Below are 21,161 nucleotides of genomic sequence, written 5' to 3'. Positions count from 1 at the left end.
AAGTTTGAAATACAGCAAGAATTACCTAAATGTGGCATAGACGAATGTGAATACATGCCATTGGAAAAATGGTGCCACTAGACTTGTTTGTGCAGGGTTGCCATAAACCTTCAATTTATTAAAAAAAAAATGCAGTATTTGTGAAATACAAAAAATGAAGCGTATTAAAGCAAAGGGCAATACAACAAGGTATGCCTATGTTGCAATGAATATGGGCAGAATGGATGACTTTTTAAAAATAAATTTTCTGATGTCAAAAATACCTTGCATTCTTGAGAATACAGCTGAAGTTAGGATGTGTAGTTGTGAATAAAAATACTAGAATCAGTACATAAAATATTCTGCTTGGTTATTTAAAGCAAAATCTACAGAATAGAGACACTGGGAATAAACACAAAATTCACTGAAAGCTACAGAGCCTTGGTGAACAGACATACAGAGTTCTCCATCTTGAAAGCCACTTTTTAAATAGTGGGAATTCCTCACTGGCTTATCAACATCTTAGTCTATGTGAAGTTAGGCTAAGTTTTTCTTTTGTGTTCCATTTTGATAAATCATTGATTTTGAAGACTAATTTTTGCCAGTCATAAATTTGGTTTTGACAGTGATCCTAAAATGTTAAAAAAAAAAAAAAAAAAGAAAGGAAATAAGGAGGGGAGAATGGTGGAAAGAAAAAAAGAAGGAAAGAAAAAGGAGGAACAAAGTGCAGGTCTGTTCAATTGACAATATTCTACACAGGGTCTAATGATTGTCTCATGGTTTATTGTTCTTTCTTATACAATTTAAATCACACAAATGGATTTTTCAAACTCTTACCTGGAAAGTTATGTTATACCAAAAACAGTGATTTTATACAATAATAGGACTTTATAGATGTATAGATGCACTGCTGTATGATTTGTCAAACTGTTTAATATATACAGTAGTAAATACTGATGCTTTACAATTAAGTTAGCATCTTTGATTTTCTAGTCTAGAAATGAGAACAGCTTAGATTATTAGGACACTAAGGGCCTTAGCACTCACCACTCCATCTGCCTAACACATTCGTTCTTTGCATGATTTGCTGTCTTTCTTCTTCAGGTCTCTGCTCCAACATTACCTAGTCACACAAAGACCCTGCCAGCACTCTCTATCTTCTTTGTCCTGCTTTCCCACCTCCATTCATAGCAATTATCACCATCTGACATATTCTATGTTCACTTTTTTTTTCTTCTTCAAGACAGAGTCTCACTCTGTTGCCCAGGCTGGAGTGCAATGGCACGATCTTGGCTCACTGCAATCTCGGCCTCCCTGGTTCAAGTGATTCTCGTGCCTCAGCCTCCTGAGTAGCTTGGATTACAGGCATGTGCCATCACACCTGACTGATTTTTGTATTTTTAGTAGAGACAGGGTTACACTACGTTGGCCAGGCTGGTTTCAAATTCCTGGCCTCAAGCAACCCACCCGCCTCAGTCTCCCAAAGTGCTTGGATTATAAGCGTGAGTCGCTGCACTCGGCTTTATATTCACTTTTTAATTTGATTATTGACTGTCTTCCTCCACTAGAATACAAGCTCATGGTGAGCAGGGGCTTTATTGTGTTCATCACAGTACTAGGCACGTTAAAGTGCACAAAAAAAGTATTTGTCGAGTGAGTGAATGAATGCTTAGGAAGCAGGATGATAATATCTATTCATCCTCATAAACTTTGGAAAGATTCAGGCACATCACTGACACAATGTCAAATGGGCTATAGGAGGAGATCTATCTTTTTCAATTCTGTCTTAACTTTGACTGAGATTCAGCCTGGATACAGAAGGCAGTCCACAGACTCTTCTTTCACAGATGGATGCCCAACCCGGTCAGGCTGTTTAGCAAATGCTATAGATTTGCTCCCTGCTCCAGTCTATTATTTAGGCTCCAACAGCCTGTCCACAGGAGGAGAGGCTTCTTTATCTTGATAGTAATGAGATGTGACTTTTCTCAGCTTAGAACCTTGAGAAATACACCTGCTCATGGCCAACACATATTAAGCAACTTTATCCCAGGGCATATATTACCCCAGGGGAGAGATGGAGGCATTGACAGAGGTTACATAAATCCTCTGGGTCACCTTGGTTCACTTCAGATAGGGTGTTCTTGAGGGACCTGAGGAGCTCAGAGCAATGAGAGTGGATCAGCATTTCCTTCTGAATCAGAATTGAGTCCAAGCCCCAGCTCTTACCTAGGTGGTACTGCTGGAAGCTTTTGATCTTCTCTGGCAGCTTTAGTTTCTTATCTATGTAGCACAAGAATCTATACTTTCTCAACTCCAGAGGTCACTGTCACTTCTGAAGTCCTAGAGACCTTCTTTCATCTCTCATCTTACTCTCATCTCTCTGCAGATGACAAAATGAGGTCCAGAGGAGGGACAGGTCTTGCCCAGTCCCCAGCTGATGAAATGTAGAAACAGGACTAGAATGCAGGTTCAATGCTTTTTCCATTATAGACTTAAACTTAGTTCTCAAGCCCATGGATCTCAAACTTCTCATTTTCAAAACTCTTTGATCATCATAAACCCTTCTGGTGAGATAAAGATCCCATGGGTCATTTAAGTAAGCGGCAAGTCAAACTCTACTGCTGGGTAGTAGGAGGGGACATAGAAGAAAAAAAAACCAAACCTGAAGATAATTATTTTCACTTAGGATACTATTCTAGGACTCTGTTGCCAGCTTTTTTTTTTTTTTTTAAAGACAGTTTCACCATGTTGGCCAGGCTGACCTCAGGTGATCCACCCACCTCCGCCTCCCAAAGTGCTGGGATTACAGGCGTGAGCCACTACGCCTCACCTGTTGCCAGCTCTTATAGAAACTTACTATAATCAGTGAGGTAAATGGGGCTACTTTTGATGGCACAAGAAAAATGTGCATTTATAGCTTTATTAAAAACCATGAATGTGCACTGATTCATTAATGTATTCATTAATGACAGACTTTATATCAAGACTGGATTACATTAGTTCTGCACAAAATGCCGGTAATTTGTATTACAGGCTTTGAGAATATGTATTTTATGACTTACCTCACTATATGTTCAACTTTGTAGTAAGACTAGTCCTAAAATCTTCCAACCCTTCCTTCTTCTGTGTTCAATCACTTTTGCTTATCTGGGTCCCTTTCCTTTCCAAGATATAGCCACATCTGTTGTTTCATTTTCTTCTCACTTTATTATATTAAAAAAGACTACACAGTACAGAGATTATTGTATTGACTATAGAAAATGAAGAAATTGGAATGCACAGATGTTAAAGGAATGCTAAATAAGGAGGAACGTTGGACTGCATGTTACTTATTCATATCTCCCATTTAGCTTCAGTTGTTAAATCTAAATGAGCAACGCACAGTTGGTATATACTGCCAGTCAGGAGCATTATCCCTATTATATAGAACTACACTCCCTAAAATGTATTCATTAATGAAGGAATTTACTGTTAAATAATATTAAATATTTCATTTTTATTTGTGAGCAAAACTTCTGAATGGCATTCATATGCTGAAAAAAGACATGAGAGCAAATCAGTAGACAGAAGTAATCATCTTTGGTAGGATTCATAGAAAGCCTTCCCATGGATCTCTGTATATGCATGAAATTGGCATCACGTTATATAGTAAGAATCTGTGGACAATTCTAACTGCAATACTTCAGAAGGGATTTTAGCATCTTCTCTTTAGCGTATTACACAGCAGTAATTGTAAAAGAAATGACAATGATAACTATATTGAGCACTTAAGAAGTGCCAGGTACATATTATCTCATTTAATCCAACATGTAACAACCCTATGAGGTAGGAGCTGATTTTATTCTCATATAGGTGAGAAAACCGAGGCACAGAGAGGTGACATAAGCTTGTCCAAAGTCCCAAGGCTAGTTGTCTGGTTCTTAGGTATGAGTAGCCATGATTATGGACATGTGAGAGATTTTGCTGTTTTAACAAAGACAAACCTGACCTACCATTCTGAAGTCCTCTTCGAACTTGAAAGCTCCGCCTCCTGTGGCACAGAGGGTGGTGTGAAGGCTAGAGAAGTTCTTCTCACTGCCCATCTGAATGAACCTGTGCATGGCACAGCTGGGAAAGCGGATGAAGTGCAGGTTCCCTTTGCGCCCACACATGGTCAGGTTTTTCAGTTCCAGGTGGACGTCTCGGATCCCGGTTTTCCCATAAGCAGTATTAGAAGTCAAATATTTCCGGATGCTCTTCAGGTTCTCCACTTCCTCTTGCTCCTCTTCGGCTGTAATATCCTTTGGTTCGAAGTAGACCAATTTAACCAGTGTTCCACCGATGTCCATGCCAAACCATGGGAATGCTAAAGGACAGAAAGAAAAGAGTGCTGCTGAGTGCTATGTGTGCACAGAAGTGTTCAGTTTTTGAATACTAAATAAGCAAATGCAGTGGTGGCATATCTACCTGTGCATTTGACATTCAGTTTATTTGAATTCAACTATATGTGCCTAAAAGGAGGCACACACACAGAAAATTTCACAACTGAAAGAGTGCCCATGGCTCTGCTCACACGCCACTGCACTCCACTCAGAATTGAGTGAGATGAGAAATAGGATTCTGCAGTTCCCTAAACCAGTCTCAATTCCCACATGCTTCCTAGGGCCCGAGTATCTCAAGCTGAGTGTTATTCTAATATTTAAAGATAGATATGTATTTTTGCATACATCCTGGCTCCCAATTGCTATTTTATCAGAGTCTTTACCAAAGAAACTGATCTGCTTCAATCCTAAAGGAAAAACTGACCATGCCTGGGTGTACTGAGAGATGGTATGTTGGTCTCTAACATAGGGTGCTTTTCAATGATTGAATTTTTGCTTTATGAATGGACTTTATAAGATGCAATTCTACTGTTTTAAGCTATACAATACATAGAAAGGGGAAAGAGAGAGGAAGTAGACTATGAGAGATGATGAGCAGATATGAAATTCTAAAAAGAACAACTCATGTTATATCTGATTTCTTTCTGCATTAAACAGAGACATCCTCTATCCCAAATAGCCTCCCCAGAAATTCTCAACCTGGCTGCCTTTTAGAATCAGCTGGGAAGCTTTTAATGCTCAACTTCTGGCCTCCTCTTGCACACAACCTGTTTAATCCAGGCATGAATATTTTTTAAAAGTTCCCTAGTGGTTCCAATCTGCAGGCTTGGGAACTACTAAACCAGAGGAACCAAGGCCAGGTCTGAAACACAAAGGCCTGCCTCTAGGTGAATGTATACTTAATGTGCTTGTGATGGTTATCTATAACAAAATGAATTTCCAGTGTGAGGATTTTTATTGTTATAAAAGCTCTTTATTTATTTATTTTTTTTGAGACAGTCTCGCTCTGTTGCTAGGCACCAGGCTGGAGTGCAGTGGCTGATTTCATCTCACTGCAACCTCTGCCTCCCGGGTTCAAGCAATTCTCCTGCCTCAGCCTCCCGAGTAGCTGGGACTACAGGTGCATGCCACCATGCCCAGCTAATTTTTGTATTTTAGTAGACACAGGGTTTCACTATGTCGGCCAGGATGGTCTTGATCTCTTGACCTTGTAATCTACCCGCCTCCCTCGGCCTCCCAAAGTGCTGTGATTACAGGCATGAGCCACTGCACCCAGCCAAAAGCTCTTTATTGTTAAGAGCTGACATGAACAGAGGTGAGCTACCTAAATAGTCTGACATTATATAGAGACAGCCTGGATAGTTAATGCCATACTGTCAAATACTCTGTGATGAACACAGAGCAAACCCAAATGGAAACCAAAGGTTGGAGTCTTCCTTTTTATTTCCCTTACAGAATCCATCGGCAAACCTGAAACTGTAATATTAAAACTGAGTTTAGGCCAGGCGTGGTGGCTCACACCTGTAATCCCAGCACTTTGGGAGGCCAAGGTGGGCAGATCACGAGATCAAGAGATAGAGACTATCCTGGCCAACATGGTGAAATCCAGCCCCACTAAAAATACAAAAAAAAAAAAAAAAAAAAAAAAATTAGCTGGGTGTGGTGGCTTGCACCTGTAGTCTCAGTTGCTCGGGAGGCTGAGGCAGGAGAATTGCTTGAACCTGGGAGGTGGAGTTTGCAGTGAGCTGAGATTGTACCACTGCTCTCCAGCCTGGCAACAAAGAAAGTCTCTGAAAACAAACAAACTAAACAAAAACAAACAAACAAAAAACCTTTGAGTTTAAAGACTCAGGTGCAAAAATGTCTTCCTTCCAAGTTTCTTTTATTTCAGCCATAGAAAACATCCATATGAACCCTTGTCAAATTGTCCACATTGCCAGAAACATCAGTGGTTCCTAAAGAAGGTCTTCTTTTCTAGGCACTCCTACTAGTACTTAGATTTCAATTCAGGAGGGCTGAGGGAGGAGTGCCTAGCAGGAAACCATTTCTGTAAACAAAATCTTCCCTCCTGTGCCTCATTATTGTTATTTTGGTTATGATCCAAGATAGCTGTTTCTCACTTGTTGAGCAGGAACTCTAGCATTATAGAAAAAAAAAAAAAAAAAATCAGGGCCCTCAAAAGATTAAGAGCAACAAATTTCACTGAAAAGACCAAGTTAACAAATGTCCTGTTATCTTTGCATAAGTTTACAAAGCACATTCTGCAACCAGTATAGTTTGGGAAGCTGGCTTGTCCTAGCAGGAGATAAAAAACTGGAAACTGGTCATCCCCATTTGCTGATTCAGCTCACAGATGAAGTTTGTTGGTTCATTCTCTAAAACTCACTGTCAGCATGGGCCAGAGTGTAGGAGCAGCTTTTTTTAATAGGTAAAGCCCCAGATTGGGATTCGGAACATCTGCTTCCCTGAAGCAGCAGACAGTAAGTAGCTCACTGTTACTCCTTCCACCTCTTTGGATTTTAATTTCCTTATCTGTAAAAGGAATGGGTTGCATTAAAATGATCTCCAATTTCTTCCCTGCTATCAACTTTCCATGAATTCCTTAAGAAATACAAAAGAGGGCCAGGTGCGGTGGCTCATGCCTGTAATCCCAGCACTTTGGGAGGCTGAGGTGGGCGAATCACAAGGTCAGGAGTTGGAGACCAGCCTGGGCAACATGGTGAAACTCAATCTCTGCTAAAATACAAAAAAAATTTGCTGGGCATGGCAGTGTGTGCCTGTAGTCCCGGCTACTTGGGAGGCTGAGGCAGGAGAATCACTTGAACCCGAGGCGGAGGTTGCAGTGAGCCAAGATCACGCCACTGCACTCCAGCCAGGGCGACAGAGTGAGATTCTGTCTTGAAAAAAACAATACAAAAGAAAAATTGCAAGTACCCCATCATAAAATCTGACCAGTCTTTTTCAGTGGCGTTTTAAACTCCCTGGAAATATACTATGGCATGTTAACAAGTGCCTCAGCTATGCAACCAGTGCTGCAGCTGCAATCCATTCTCATCAGACCAGGGAAGATGCCTACACTGGAGAGGATGGAGAAAGGGTATTTTGGAACATTGCTTGGAAATATTTTGAGAACATCTATTAAAATTAAAAGTACACATGCATTTTTAACTCAGCAAAGCCCTCTCCTAGGCCATAAAAAAAAGCACAAGTATTCAAGGATAGGCATAAGAATGTTCCCCGCAGCATCCTTTACAGTGCCCAAATTAAAAAACAAAAACAAAAGTAAGGCAAATGGGAAACAAGATGAGTGCCCTTTAACAGGGAAATTGTTCAATAAAATGTATGACTTCCAAACTGTAGAATATTAGGCAGCTATTAAAAAGAGAGTGAGGCCAGGTGTGGTGGCTAACGCCTGTAATCCCAGCACTTTTGGAAGCCAAAGCAGGCAGATCACTTGAGTCCAGGAGTTCGAGACCTGCCTGGGCAACGTGATGAAACCCCATCTCTACCAAAATACAAAAATTAGCCAGCCAGGAGGGATGGAGGCAGCAAACCACCTTGCCATATATGTACCTATGCAACAGTCCTGCATGATCTGCACATGTACCCCAGAACCTAAAGTACAATTAAAAAAAAAAAATTAGCCAGGCATGGTGGTGCATGCCTGTAGTCCCAGCTACTTGGGAGGCTGAGGTGGGAGGACTGCATGATCTGGGTGACAGGTTACAGCGAGCTGAGATTACACCACTGCACTTCAGCCTGGGTGACAGAGTGAGACCCTCATCTCAAAAAAAAAAAAGGAAAAATAAAAAAGAGAGAGTGAAATCTATTCCAGCAGGCTAGAAATATTTCCCCAATCTTCTGTTAATAAGAAAAGCAAGAGGTGCCTAGAAGTCTAAATAACTTTTTAAGCCTATTTGGTTTAGGGAGAGGAAGGGAGGAAGGAAAGAAGGGAGAAGAGAAGGAAGGTAGGAAGCACAATTTCTAATATGTTGATGATTATATGAGCCTGCTGAAAGGGACAGAAGGCCCCCAGTTGTTAATATTCATAGGAGTGGCAGAATGAGCAGGTTGTATAGGTGGTGGCTAGAGATCCAGGAATGGGGATGGAGAAAATTCCATACCTAAAGCTTAAAGCTTTCAGTACATGGAGAAAAAAAAATTAGAATTCTGCAGTAATGGAAAACAGGAGATACATCAGCACAAGAACTGAACAAGCTGTGTAAACCCCAGAAAACAATCTAGTTCTGTACCAGAAATGCAGAATTTACTCAGTTACAGATACTATCAGACTTCTGAAAGGAAGAGCCCTCACATAACCTTTTATGTGGTTGGATGTTGGTAAATACAGGTAACTGAAAAGAGGTCTCACCTTTAAAAACACTGTAGGTGACACCTGAACATTTTATAATTTATTCAGAACCCTGTTTCCTTCTTCCTGCTTCATCTACTGCTCATTTTGAAGCTATTTCAAAGTTTTTCTTGGCAACTCAACAAAACAATTGGAAAAAGTGTAGAGTTCTGAAATTTCAGGTAAATGTATCAGTAGTTTGGGTTAAGGTAAGAGAGATAAGAATTATCTCGTTTCTGGGGTTTTGCCATGTTGCCCAAGCTGGTCTTGAACTCCTGGACTCAAGTGATCCACCCACTTCGGCCTCCCAAAGGAACTACGGTATTAATTTAAGTGGCAATAGAAATTGTTTTTCTTTACCTATGCTTATTTCTTACTTTCATGAAAAATCTAATGCTCTTCTAGTTACATTTATTGCTTTTTCAGGACACTGTCATATATTAAATGTACAATTTTATGCATCTTCCTGATATCAAGATCTGCCTAAACCTAAGCTTTCCGTGCACAAGCTGTGGATAGAGACAGAAGGGGAAGGAAGAACATCCTAGTGCAGCTATAATCCATGACTCATGTTTTCTTTAATCCAGGATACCCAGATGCTTTGATCAGTTTAGCTGAACTACTAGTAAGAGCTTAATCTGTGTTTGCCAAAGGAGTGATGTTGGTTTCAGATATAGGAAGTTCGTATTCACCCTTTACTCCTCCTTAAACCAGATGTCATTTTTAAAAATTTCTAGAGTATTCATCGACAACATACAGCAGGAAACCAGGTTCAAACTTCACAAGAAGGCTTTTAAAAACAAACTGATCCACTCATTCAAAATGGTTTTCACTACGGTGAGGTGGGTATAAGCCAGAAACTGATGTTCATAAAACAAAGTGCTACAGATAAAAAGGCTGTACATCTACCTTGGATCAACATATTTTAAAGAATAAAAGGAACTAATTGCTAGAGAAATTTCTGTATATGTGCATGAGGAGACATACACAAAAATGTTCACTGCAGCGATTTGTAATAATAAAAATGGTAACAATCTAGATGTTCATCAATATGTAAAGAAAATATGCTATATTTATATGATGGAATACTACATAGTTATAAGAATCAATTATATTTACATGCCTCAAAAGGAGAGCTGTTTGCCTGCAGTCCCAGCTTCTCAAGCAGCTGAGGCAGGAGGATCTCTTGAACCCAGGAGTTCAAGGTTGTAGTGTACTATGACTATACCTATGAATAGCGCCACTGCACCCTGGCATGGGCAGCATAGCGAAAATCCATCCCTTACAAAAAAAAAAAAAAGTATCTTACTGGTTAGGAACTCAAAAACAATGTTGAAGGAAAACTTATTTAGTGGTAGACAAAGTTGATAGATACATTGTTATTTCCAGGCCAGGGCATTTAATTTCAGGCATGAGACCCTCCAGAGTTTTCCCTCTGCTACAGTGATGGGAAGCATTCCAGACAGTGGCTGATCTGTCAGCATAGGTCCTGAAGTGAGGACACAGCTAACCCACAATGAACATTGAGCATGAGCACAAAATAAACCTTTGTGTTTTTAAACCACTGAGATTTGGATGTTGTCTGTTACTGCAAAAGAACCTGGCCTATTTCAACTGATCAAGTGGAGTGCTGCTTTAACAACAACAACAACAAAATGTGGCAGTGGCTTACAAGCCAGGCAGCAGGGAGTGAGGAAATGGATTCTGGAGACTGGCAGAGTATTTGGTAAAACGATCATGTATGATAACTTAGAAGGTAGATACTACACCAAAAGAATCAACATATCTAGTCAAAGAGTTTGAAAGTCTAACGTAGTATGTACAGATTACTATTGGCTGCATTTAAAAAGGTGTAATAAAAAAAGAGAGAGAGAGATGAGCTCATAATTGACTGGTTTACAGATGAAAGAAAAGGAAATAGAGTCCATTAAGTTGCACTTGTATGGCTGAAAAAGCAGCTGCTTCTTTCCCAACAGATAGAATGGCTACCACACCCACTGTTAACACTCTGAAAGGGTTAAGATGTCTCCAATAAAGATTTAGTTGGCCGGGCGCGGTGGCTCACGCCTGTAATCCCAGCACTTTGGGAGGCCAAGGCGGGTGGATCACGAGGTCAAGAGATTGAGACCATCCTCGTCAACATGGTGAAACCCCGTCTCTACTAAAAATACAAAAAATTAGCTGGGCATGGTGGCGTGTGCCTGTAATCCCAGCTACTCAGGAGGCTGAGGCAGGAGAATTGCCTGAACCCAGGAGGCGGAGATCGCGCCACTGCACTCCAGCCTGGGTAACAAGAGCAAAACTCCGCCTCAAAAAAAAAAAAAAAAAAAGATTTAGTTGACGTTGTGGCTTCTTGGTTAATTCCTTCAATTAAAATAGCTTAAGGAAAAACATGCTAAACTTGTAGCTCTCTCAACAAAGCCATTAAGTCAATAAATAAAGGCAAGAAAGCAAAAACTCAAAGGCATAAGCAAATACAAGTATGCCTAGAAGGAACTGAGGGCTTGGCTCTTGGCATATAGAAATAAAATTGGAATAAAATAGATGAGAAACTAATTTTCTTTTGAAAAATAATTGTACTGCCAGAGAAACTGCTATCTTACACCTAAAACAGCTGGGAAAACTGTTCAAGACCTAAAAAAACCTCTGGAGCCCCCAACTCTCTAAAGCCAGGATGCAGCCGAGAAGGCTGCTCAGCCTCTAACACGGACATATTATTCTTCAGTGTTCATTTTAGATGCAATCAAAGAGTCTACTGGGGGAAAAAAGATAACTCCCAAGGGGTGGAGTCAAGGGCTGAAGAGAACAATGGACTGGGAAGGCCCTTCCAGGGAGAAGTATCAGGACCCTTAAAGGACCCTTCTCCACCTGCAAGGCAGGGGCCCAGAGGAAATTCAGAATTGCTTCAGCATTTTAGAATGACTTAGCACCAGTGACTGCTGGGTATCTTCCATTCACCCACTTTCTGAATGGTAATGTAGGATTGAGTTTTCCTATCTTTGTTTCACAATTAAATACTAATATACAATGTGAAGAGCAGATAATTTGCCACTTTTAGTTTGGAAGTCTTTAGATCAAGAGAAACCACATCCAGAGTTGATGTAGAAATGACTTTATATCATCCCCTGAGTAAGAGCCTAAATTAGGCATCATCCAGATACTGTGCTGGGTGAGACTTTGGGGCAGTCTCCTTTGGGGAAGGAATGAATGTATTTTGCCTGTAAGAGGGAGAGTGAGACAAATATCTGGTAACCAGAAGAGCAAACTGTGTCACTAGTGCAGCTGGCCAAATATTTCTGGTATCCTCCTTCCAGGCCCATGGGGTCAGAATGCAACTCTTGGCCATTTTATATGTGAGCTGGGCAATGTTCCTAACCTAGCTGGTAAGTTGTGAATGGAAATGACGTATGTCACCTTCAGGCAAGAGTACTTCTGGCTAATGTGACACCCTTCCAGATTCTTTGTTACCTTAACCAGCAAAATTTAAGACAAATGCTCTACGTCTGGGTCTCAAAGATGAGTTAGAATGGAGCTTCTAGCCACCTCTCAATGAAGTTGTGCTGTAAGACGTAAACTTTTGTTGTTTTAAGCCACAGGGATTCAAGGATTATTTGTTACTGCAGAATAACCTTGCCTATACTGACTAATATATCACTACGTCAGAATCTTTGGCTATTTTTAAAGCTGAAAAAACTCCCTCTCTGGCAGAACTAGATATAGAAACTGTCATTATCACAGATAAACATGTGGTGGCTGAGTGTTAATAAAAAGGTATATAGGTCCTGTTATATTTATTTCTGTCTAAATATTTCTCAAAATACAAACCAAGATTGTCAATCTGGTAGTAGTTAAAACTGTGAAGTAAATCTGCATTCCAAATACTGTGGCAAAACCATTTTAAAACTTTATTGGTAGTTGATGTTTTAAAACAAAGCCTATTTCTTGAAGGCTTTTTTTTCAGAATTCTAGAATAGTCCCTGGGGGTCATATATGCTTCCTGCAGTAGCTATCAAGGGAACTCCAAATAATCTAAATGAGCAAAGACATGAGGTGAAAAAAATCAAAAAGATTTCCTATCAATCGGCTGGGTGCAGTGGCTCACGCCTCTAATCCCAGCACTTTGGGAGGCTGAGGTTGGCGGATCACCTGAGGTCAGGAGTTTGAGACCAGCCTGGCCAACGTGGTGAAACTCCACCTCCTAAAAAAAAAAGATTTCCTATCAGTCGAGGGAACAATTTTAAAAAGCTAAGGGAGCTTGGCATGAGAAAATCGACCTCCTCTTGGTTTCACAGTATAAACTGAAAGTGAAATCTGAGTTTCTCTATAACCAGCTGCAGAGCTTTAAAAAGTATTCCTAGTGAGGCACAAGTGTTCCCAGTGAGTGTTCCTGGTGACGCACAAGTGTTCCTGGCAAGTGTTCCTGGTGAGATTCCGTAATGCCAATGTCTTCCTGAATGTAAATCAGGCAACTGAGGGCTCAAGATGAGCTTCTGTGGGCATGGATGTGACTCAGTAGCCAGTTGCTGCCATAGAGAGCAACAATTCTCTCAAGGTTCCACCAAGTTGGAGTTAGGTGTAATTACTGTGAATAGGGAGCAGCAGGACTGAAATTTCTTTTTCCAATATTTGTAAAGATTTGTTAAGCAAACCAACAGGGGGAAAAAGATGTTTAAGGACCATGTAATCAATAGAAAAAACGCTTTAAAGCACTTCAAAGATATTTTACACTAAATGAATATTAATTATGTTCAAGTTGCCTAAGGACGTCCACAAGTTAAAAAAAATTCCTTGTTAAATCCAAATGTGTAATAAATTATCTCTTTAAAAATGTCCTATCTCTGAGGACTAACCTTCCTTTTATTATGTGCAAATTGGTTGATAGCATAACATAATTCTTTGATAATATATTCACAGAAACACTTAATGTTAAGAGGTAGAAGGAACCTTAGGTTGAGTCCAACATCCTGTTTACAAATAAGAAAACTGAGACTTAAAAAGATCAAAGAGTTGTCCAAGGTTAGTCACAACAGGTATCTGAGCCCATTTTCAGTTTCATGAACCAATAAATCCCCATTTTGGTAGGCTGGTCTGAGGTTAGGTGTCTGTTGCTTACAACTGAGAATGTCCCAACAGTCGGTGTGGGCAAGTTTCTTACTTGAGCCATTTACTACTCTTATTTTTACCTTTAGGGGAATAGGGTCTCACTCTGTTGCCCAGGCTGGAGTGCTGTGGTGCGATCTTGGCTCACTGCAACCTCAACCTCCTGTGTTCAAGCAATTCTCCTGTCTCAGCCTCCTTAGTAGCTGGGATTACAGGAGTGTTCTACCATGCTCGGCCAATTTTTGCAGTTTTAGTCGAGATGGGATTTTGCCATGTTGGCCAGGCTGGTCTTAAATCCTGACCTGAAGTGATCCACCTGCCTTGCCCTCCCGAAGTGCTGGGATTACAGGCAAGAGCTGCTGCGCCCAGCCCATTTACTAGTCTTTAAACGGAGGTAGATTAACCTATCGCTAAAGTCCTGTCTAGTTCTCACATTCTATCATCCTAAATATACATACACAATGACCTCCAAAACCATACTTTTAATAGCATGAAACACAGAATTGAAAACCTAATAACTATTTAAGGACCTTGAAGAAAGTAGTGAATGTAAAATTTAATAGACGTGTTTCCCTAATGCTAAAGAAACCCATAATTATTGCACATAGAGCAATCTGTTGAACATTACTCTTTGCAAAGAAATTTGAGTCATGGTTTCTTTCAAATTAATGCATACCAGATTTCCTTAAATGAATTTTAGTTATAAGGTGATTACGCAGTGTTGGCAGAGTACAAGCTCATATACTACCACTGAGAATGTAAACTGGTATAATCTTTCTACGGGTTTATTTGGAAACATATATTAAAAAGTTCCAGATTCCTATACCCTTTGATACATTGGTTGTATTTTACCCTAAAAGAAATTATGTGCGCATCCAAAAATTTAGCTCTAAAAAATATTGAAAATGTTTGAAGTTGTATTTATAATAAGAAAATTAACTTATTGTCCAACAACAGAGGACTGATTAAACAAATAATTATTCATTAGCACAAAGGATAGCACAAAATCACTTTGTAGGACACCATTTAATGATGTGAGACAAATGTTAATTATCACTAAGTGAAACAGGCAGGGATTAAATGGTATATTTCATGTGGTTATAATTTTGTCTAAAAATTAAATGCCTATTTGGACACACACACAAAGAGTAGAAACTTTAGGCCAAAATGTTAATAGCTGGATCACGGATTTGGGTGATGGTTTTTTTCTTCTTCTGGCTTTTCTGACACTTTCCCATTTTTTTTTTTATAATCAACACACTTGAACTTCATAATCAGAGTTATTTTTAAATTCTTAGTTAAAAACTTCTCTGTTTTCAAAAGAAAACAAAATTATTTTAACTTTGCTTCAGTGAACAGATAGCAGATCTGTGGTCCTGCCCAGAGAAAATAGTATGGCTTCATTCCCTAACTCAACAGTTCTCTTCTCATACAACACCCTACCCATATCAAAACAATTATCAAAATCCACTGAACGCAAGCATCATGGCAGATGTAAGCCCAACTCCCAAGAGCAAAGTTGTTCAACCTGTTAGATGCTTGCTACCATGAGGTTTCCCTCAGGGTGGAAAGAGGCTGATTCACTCACCTGCACAATGCCAGGGCAAAAACTATAGTTAAACTTGGCAATTGAAAATACACTGAAGAGGACACACGTATGTTTGTGGGATGGAATCGCTGTGGGAAAGTGTACTGTCACAACCTCGTGTAACAATAATCTTTCTTCTACTGGCACAGCCCCAGATTCCTGTCAGCTTTCTCCTCTCACCCAGGCAAGGGCTGATCATATTCTAATATTTGAGAGGGAAAAAGAGAACAGCAAGAATTCCTTTCAGAACTTCCAAGGCATGTAGAAGTATAATCCTCAGCCACATAGAGACTCAAGTCTGGATTTCATCACCACTGCTGCTCAGGGTTAACCCATCTGTTAGGCTCAAGAGACCTGCAATATGTTTAGGCACCCATGAAAATAGTTTAATTTTAAAATCAGAAGAAAATATATGAACTTTTAGGTCAAGGAAAAGATAATTTACTATATAATATTAATACATTCATCTTTATACCAACAATAATAAAATATAATTTTTATTTATTTTTTATGGAGTAAGGGGCCCATAAATGCAAAAGTGCCTGGGCCCATAAAAGGTATCCTCTACATTTTGCTCCACACTCATCTTCAGGTTAAAACTGACATGATGCCATACCACCATCCACTTTGCATTTGCAATTTGAACCTGGTCTCTGTGACTTGTTTACAATCCCATTTCCATAAAGCAACTTTAAATTTAGTATGTAGTGCAACTAAATTTTAAAGTCGAAGTTTTAATTATACATATATATTTTTTAAATGACTGGCCACATTTAACCACATGGTTTCTCAAATTTGCCTAATCCTAAAAATCACCTAAGGCATTTGTTAAAAATATAGACTCCCAGGACATCACCTAGAGATTCTGATTCAGTGGGATAGGAGTCACATCCCAGAAAATGATTTCAACAAGGTGCCCCTGTAATTCTCACTAGTCAAGTTCAGAACTACTATTTTAGTTGAATCAAAATGAACACTGTAAAGAGTTGGACTACGTTTCTTTGTTTGTTTTTTTGAGATGGGGTCTTGCTCTGTTGCCCAGGCTGGAGTGCAGTGGTGTGGTCACAGCTTACTGCAGCCTCGACTTCCCATGCTAAAGTGATCCTCCCACCTCAGCATCGTGAGTAGTAGGACTACAGTTGTGCACTACCACTTCCAGGTAATTTAAAAATTTTTTGGTAGAGTGGGGTTTTGCCATGTCGCCCAGGCAGCTCTTGAACTCCTGGGCTCAAGTGATTCTCCCTCCCAAGGCTCCCAAAGTGCTGGAATTACAAGTGTGAGCCACTGTGCCCAGCTTGGGCTATGTTTTAAAAGTGAGAAATTGGAGTTTGAAGGAATGGCTCTTGCTTGAAACTATGAGGGCAGAACTCTGAGGCAGACAGCTGAGGACAAGGCATAGCCACCAACTGGCAGGTGTTCCCATTCCCAGACACATCTAATTGCTTGTTAATGAAATTATTTATGGACAATTTATAACATGAGTGCCATAGGTAATTTTCAAATTTTAAATACAGCTTTTGAAGTACTAGGTATTAGCCAGCCATGACTAAACCCCATGGCTGTGGTTTAGAAACATTCCACATATAATTAAATTTTCTAGATGGGCTCCTCTCTCCCCCTGACTGCCATCTTAAAAGTAAGCATGCATTTCTCCATAAAGAGGTTAGCTCTGGCAACAGCACTCATGTATTTAGGTCACGCAGACAGACATTCTTTGATTTGCAACCCACGTGGCTGACCTTGACACAGACAACCAGTGAAATTAGAACAACAAATAGAAACACCAACATTAAAGCTATGTTGCTTTTATTTTTTTTTTTTTAGGTTAAGATTTAAAAAAAAAAAAAGCTCTTGCAGGGGCAAAGGAAGCCATGTCCTTAGGTGCCATTCTGGTAGCACCACTAAGTGTATTCTTAGCGTGGATCTGGGCCAGGAGGAAGCAGGGATAAGATGAAACTAGAGATGAGGAGACCCAAAAATGTTCAAATCCATGAGGTTAATAAAAATTGTTTTCCTTAAGTCCCTGAGTAAATCAGTGAGTGTGGTTTCTTTCCCAAGGTCCTGAAACTTCTTGATGCCACCCTTACAAGAAAATCAGAGAGAAAGAGGAGCGTCACTCTGAGGATCCGTGAGCTCATCTCCCCTTCATGCCTACAGTCAAGCTGTGTATTCAGGTGTTAAGGAAAGAAAATGGTAGGCAGATGAAATTTGTTTCCCATTCCACAGTTATGTTCTCAGGCTGTCCAGAGGAGGTAGGAAAATACATTTACAGACAGCTGTAGTCATCACTCCTATTTCTCACCAAGAAGCTGCCAGTTCTGCCCAATCTAGAGGCAATAGAAGATGAATGTCAGCTTTCTGTGCTGTCCTCAGCTTTAATTATGCCACTTTCTTCAACAGAAATACAGCCCCTGGACAAAAAAGAAGACTCCACTGTTTTGACCATGCAGGTGTGCCATGGGACATGACCACCACGCATCTATGTGGCTATCTCCAATGTCATCATTTGCAGCAACCAGAGCTGAGCACAGCATCCACCCAGGAATGGCTCCTTCAACCTCCTAATGCCCAGCACTAAGGCTCAAGATGGTAATCTTATTACCTGCTTAAACAAATCCCCATTTAAACCACCAAGAGGTTTAGCTTTCTGTCTTGACAAGCCACCAGAGCATGCTTGCATACTCTAGGGATACTATTAACAATTTAATACCAGAGCGTGGTTAACTAAAGAGGCTTCAGGGAGAACAGCATTGCTGGGTGGCACAACCAGGCAGAAAGAAGTCTTCCAGAGATGGGCTTTGTCATTTATTTCTTGACTATGAACAAAAGTCTGGCAAATCTTTGAAGTTGAGCTGGGGGACAGGGGACTGACAAAAGGTATGCCAGCTGCTCACATGGCAATGCACGCTAAAATAAGCACCTACTTTAAATAATCTGAGACCAACTACAGTCACGCCTTCATACATGTGGCTTCACTCGAGGATTCAACCAACTGCAGATTGAAAACATTTTTTTTAAAAAATCCACAAAGTTCTAAAAAGCAAAACTTAAATTTGCCACGCTCTGGTGCTATAAAGAATCCATGTGAATAAAGTGATGTGTAGGCATTGTATTAGGTATTAAATCATCTAGAGATGATTTGAAGTATATGGGATGATGTGCATAGATTACATGCAAATACTACGCCATTTTATACAAGGGACTTGAACATCTGAGGATTTTAGTACCCATGGGGGTCCTGGAACAAATACAGCGGATACTGAGGAAAAATCATCCAGGCTTATTCATTCACTGATTGAACAGATATTTATTTTGTTCCTAGACAGTGTGAGGCACTCTGCTAAACAGAGTCAGGATATGGCAATGAGCCAGCCCCCTTGGCACTTACATTCTAGTCCACAAAAACTGGTCATTAATTAAGATCAGCCTGGAAAGAAGGAGTACAAACTCTGTTGTGAGTGAAATCCACATTGTCCTAAAATCAGACATGATTTAATTAAAACAATCCTTTAATATTTACTAACAGTAGCTCTATGTAGGGCACCCTCCTAAGCACAGTAACTATCACAAAGTCAAGTCTGACATTCTCTAGCCATCCAAGAAACTTACAGTTTCACTAGATATGAGACTAAAACTTACATAAAGTTTAAAATAATAAGGTGTTAGAGTTGGAGGATATAAGATCTCTGGCCCACAACAGGCAAATGAAAAGATGCTCAACATCATTGGCTATTAGGGAAATGCACATCAAAACCACAATGAGATACCACTTAAACCCCACTAAGATGGTCATAATTCTTTTAAAATTGAAAATAAAAAGTATTATGAGGATGTGGAGAAATAGGAATCCTCATAAACCACTAGAGGGAATGCTAAATAGTACGGTCACTTTGGAAAACTGGCAGTTCTGCAAAAGGTTAAACATAGAGTTACTATATGACCTAGCAATTCCAGTACTAGGTATATATACCCAAGAGAAATGAAAACTTACATCCACACAAAAACCTTACATGAATGTTCATAGCCAAATATTCACAATAGCCAAAAAGCAGTAAAAACCCAAATATTCATTAACTGATGAACATAAATAAATAATGTGATGAATCCACCCAATGAAATATTATCTGGCAACAAAAAGGGATAAAATACTGATACATACTACAACATGGATAAATCCTGAAAACACTATGCTAAGTAAAAGCTGCCAATCAGAAAAGATCATCTGTGATATGATTTCACTTATTTGAACTGTCCAGAATAAGCAAATCTCTAGAGACAGAAAATAGATTAGTTGCCTAGGGTTGGGGATTATAGGGGAAAAAGGGGAGTGACTGCTAATACTTTTCTGGAAGAGGATGAAATATTCTAAAGTTAATTGTGATAGTTGCACATCTCTATGAATACACTAAAAACCACAGAATTGCATATTCTAAATGGATGAATCGTATGGCGTATGTGAATTATATCTTAATTTTCTCATTTCAAGATAAATTTTTAAAATATAAATGCCAATTATACCAGTTCTTGAAGATAATCTTTCTAAAATGTACAACCCACTTCCCCATATTCTTAAACAAAACAGACTGAATGAAATTTGAGGTCTTCTTGATGATTCACAGTCAAATGAGAATCAACTATTTTGCCCACTATACACTGATATCCTCAGGAATCATATAAATTTGTGCTTCCCAGGCACAAGTATGTGCAAACCATAGCAATGGTTTGAATCTTCTTTTGTCTCTATTATATTTTTCTGTGTCTAAAGCTGTTAATTACTCACTGCTGTCAGTGTTACTGCAATATATATATCCAGAACCCGCTGTGTCTGAATGCAGAGAAACCAGAAAAGCAAGTCTGTTAAAACTGTATGTACGATTATTTGCCAATTTAAAAAATAAAATTAAAAGAGTACATAGATTCTGAGGGAGAGCACAGGAAGTACTCTCAAGTGTAAGATGCATGAGCATCTCTGACTTTATTACTTCCCAGCACTGATTTTGGTTGTTCAGAAGTGTTTGCTTCCTTCCAGCTCTCAGCTGCCTTTGGGGTTATCATTGGCATGCTGCCAGAATTTATAGGCATTGTAGTTAGAAGTAAATTTTTTTTTACTATAACAATTTTTATCAAAGACACAGCTAGATGTAACATCTGATTGAGAAAAGGAATTGAAACTTTATAAAATATAAATATGAACTTTCAAAATACTTTATTTGCCTGGGGCTAGTTTGGGGCATAGTATTGTTCCATATCACTAAGAGTGAGATTTTTCAAATTCTTTAGTGTTGGAACTTTTAAAAGTTCCATCTTAACTCTGAACTCCACATATGAAAGAGATCAAGGCATCGTATTTGCATTGTCTCATTTTACAAATCATGTCACATCTAATGTAAAGTTAATTAATGAGAACAATGATGCTTGATCAACATAAAGGCTAGAAACTGTCATAGATGATAACTGCAGTTTCATGAATTTCACCCATTTATTTCTGTATTTTATTTGGATTACATAATTTGAAGAAAAGTTTGATTCAGAGAGAGCAGCTGCAAATTGTAACTGTTCTTTTGAACAGCTTCCCTTGCAATCTCAGGGATTTCTTGAATCAAAACTGATTCAGTAGCTTGAAAAGATTTACTGAAAATGTTTCACAAGAAGCTGAATACTAAAAATATCTAACAATGCCTCACTTTGGTTGCAACGCATATAAAAATCAAACAAAAAATATCCAAACCTTTTAATTAGTGCTAAAACTCTAAGACAGCATTACCTGGACTTGACAGGTTAC

The 21,161-nt window shown here is 39.3% G+C and overlaps 1 protein-coding gene across 2 annotated transcripts in view; it reads right to left on the bottom strand.

Moving 5' to 3' along the window:
* PANK1 (pantothenate kinase 1) overlaps nucleotides 1–21,161 on the bottom strand; it is a 61,052-nt gene that overhangs the window by 23,098 nt on the left and 16,793 nt on the right. For both annotated transcript variants that reach the window (XM_012454750.3, XM_012454749.2), the window contains exon 2: nucleotides 3,972–4,324. In XM_012454750.3, coding sequence (XP_012310173.2) covers nucleotides 3,972–4,324 — 353 coding nt within the window. The remainder of the gene's footprint in view (nucleotides 1–3,971; nucleotides 4,325–21,161) is intronic.

Source organism: Aotus nancymaae, unplaced genomic scaffold (assembly GCF_030222135.1).
Source record: "Aotus nancymaae isolate 86718 unplaced genomic scaffold, 86718_ANA_hifiasm-v0.15.2.pri h1tg000010l, whole genome shotgun sequence".
In the NCBI taxonomy this organism is placed as follows: domain Eukaryota; kingdom Metazoa; phylum Chordata; class Mammalia; order Primates; family Aotidae; genus Aotus; species Aotus nancymaae.
The sequence above is the reverse complement of the archived record's forward strand: the minus strand, read 5'-3'. Positions and strand labels throughout refer to the sequence as shown.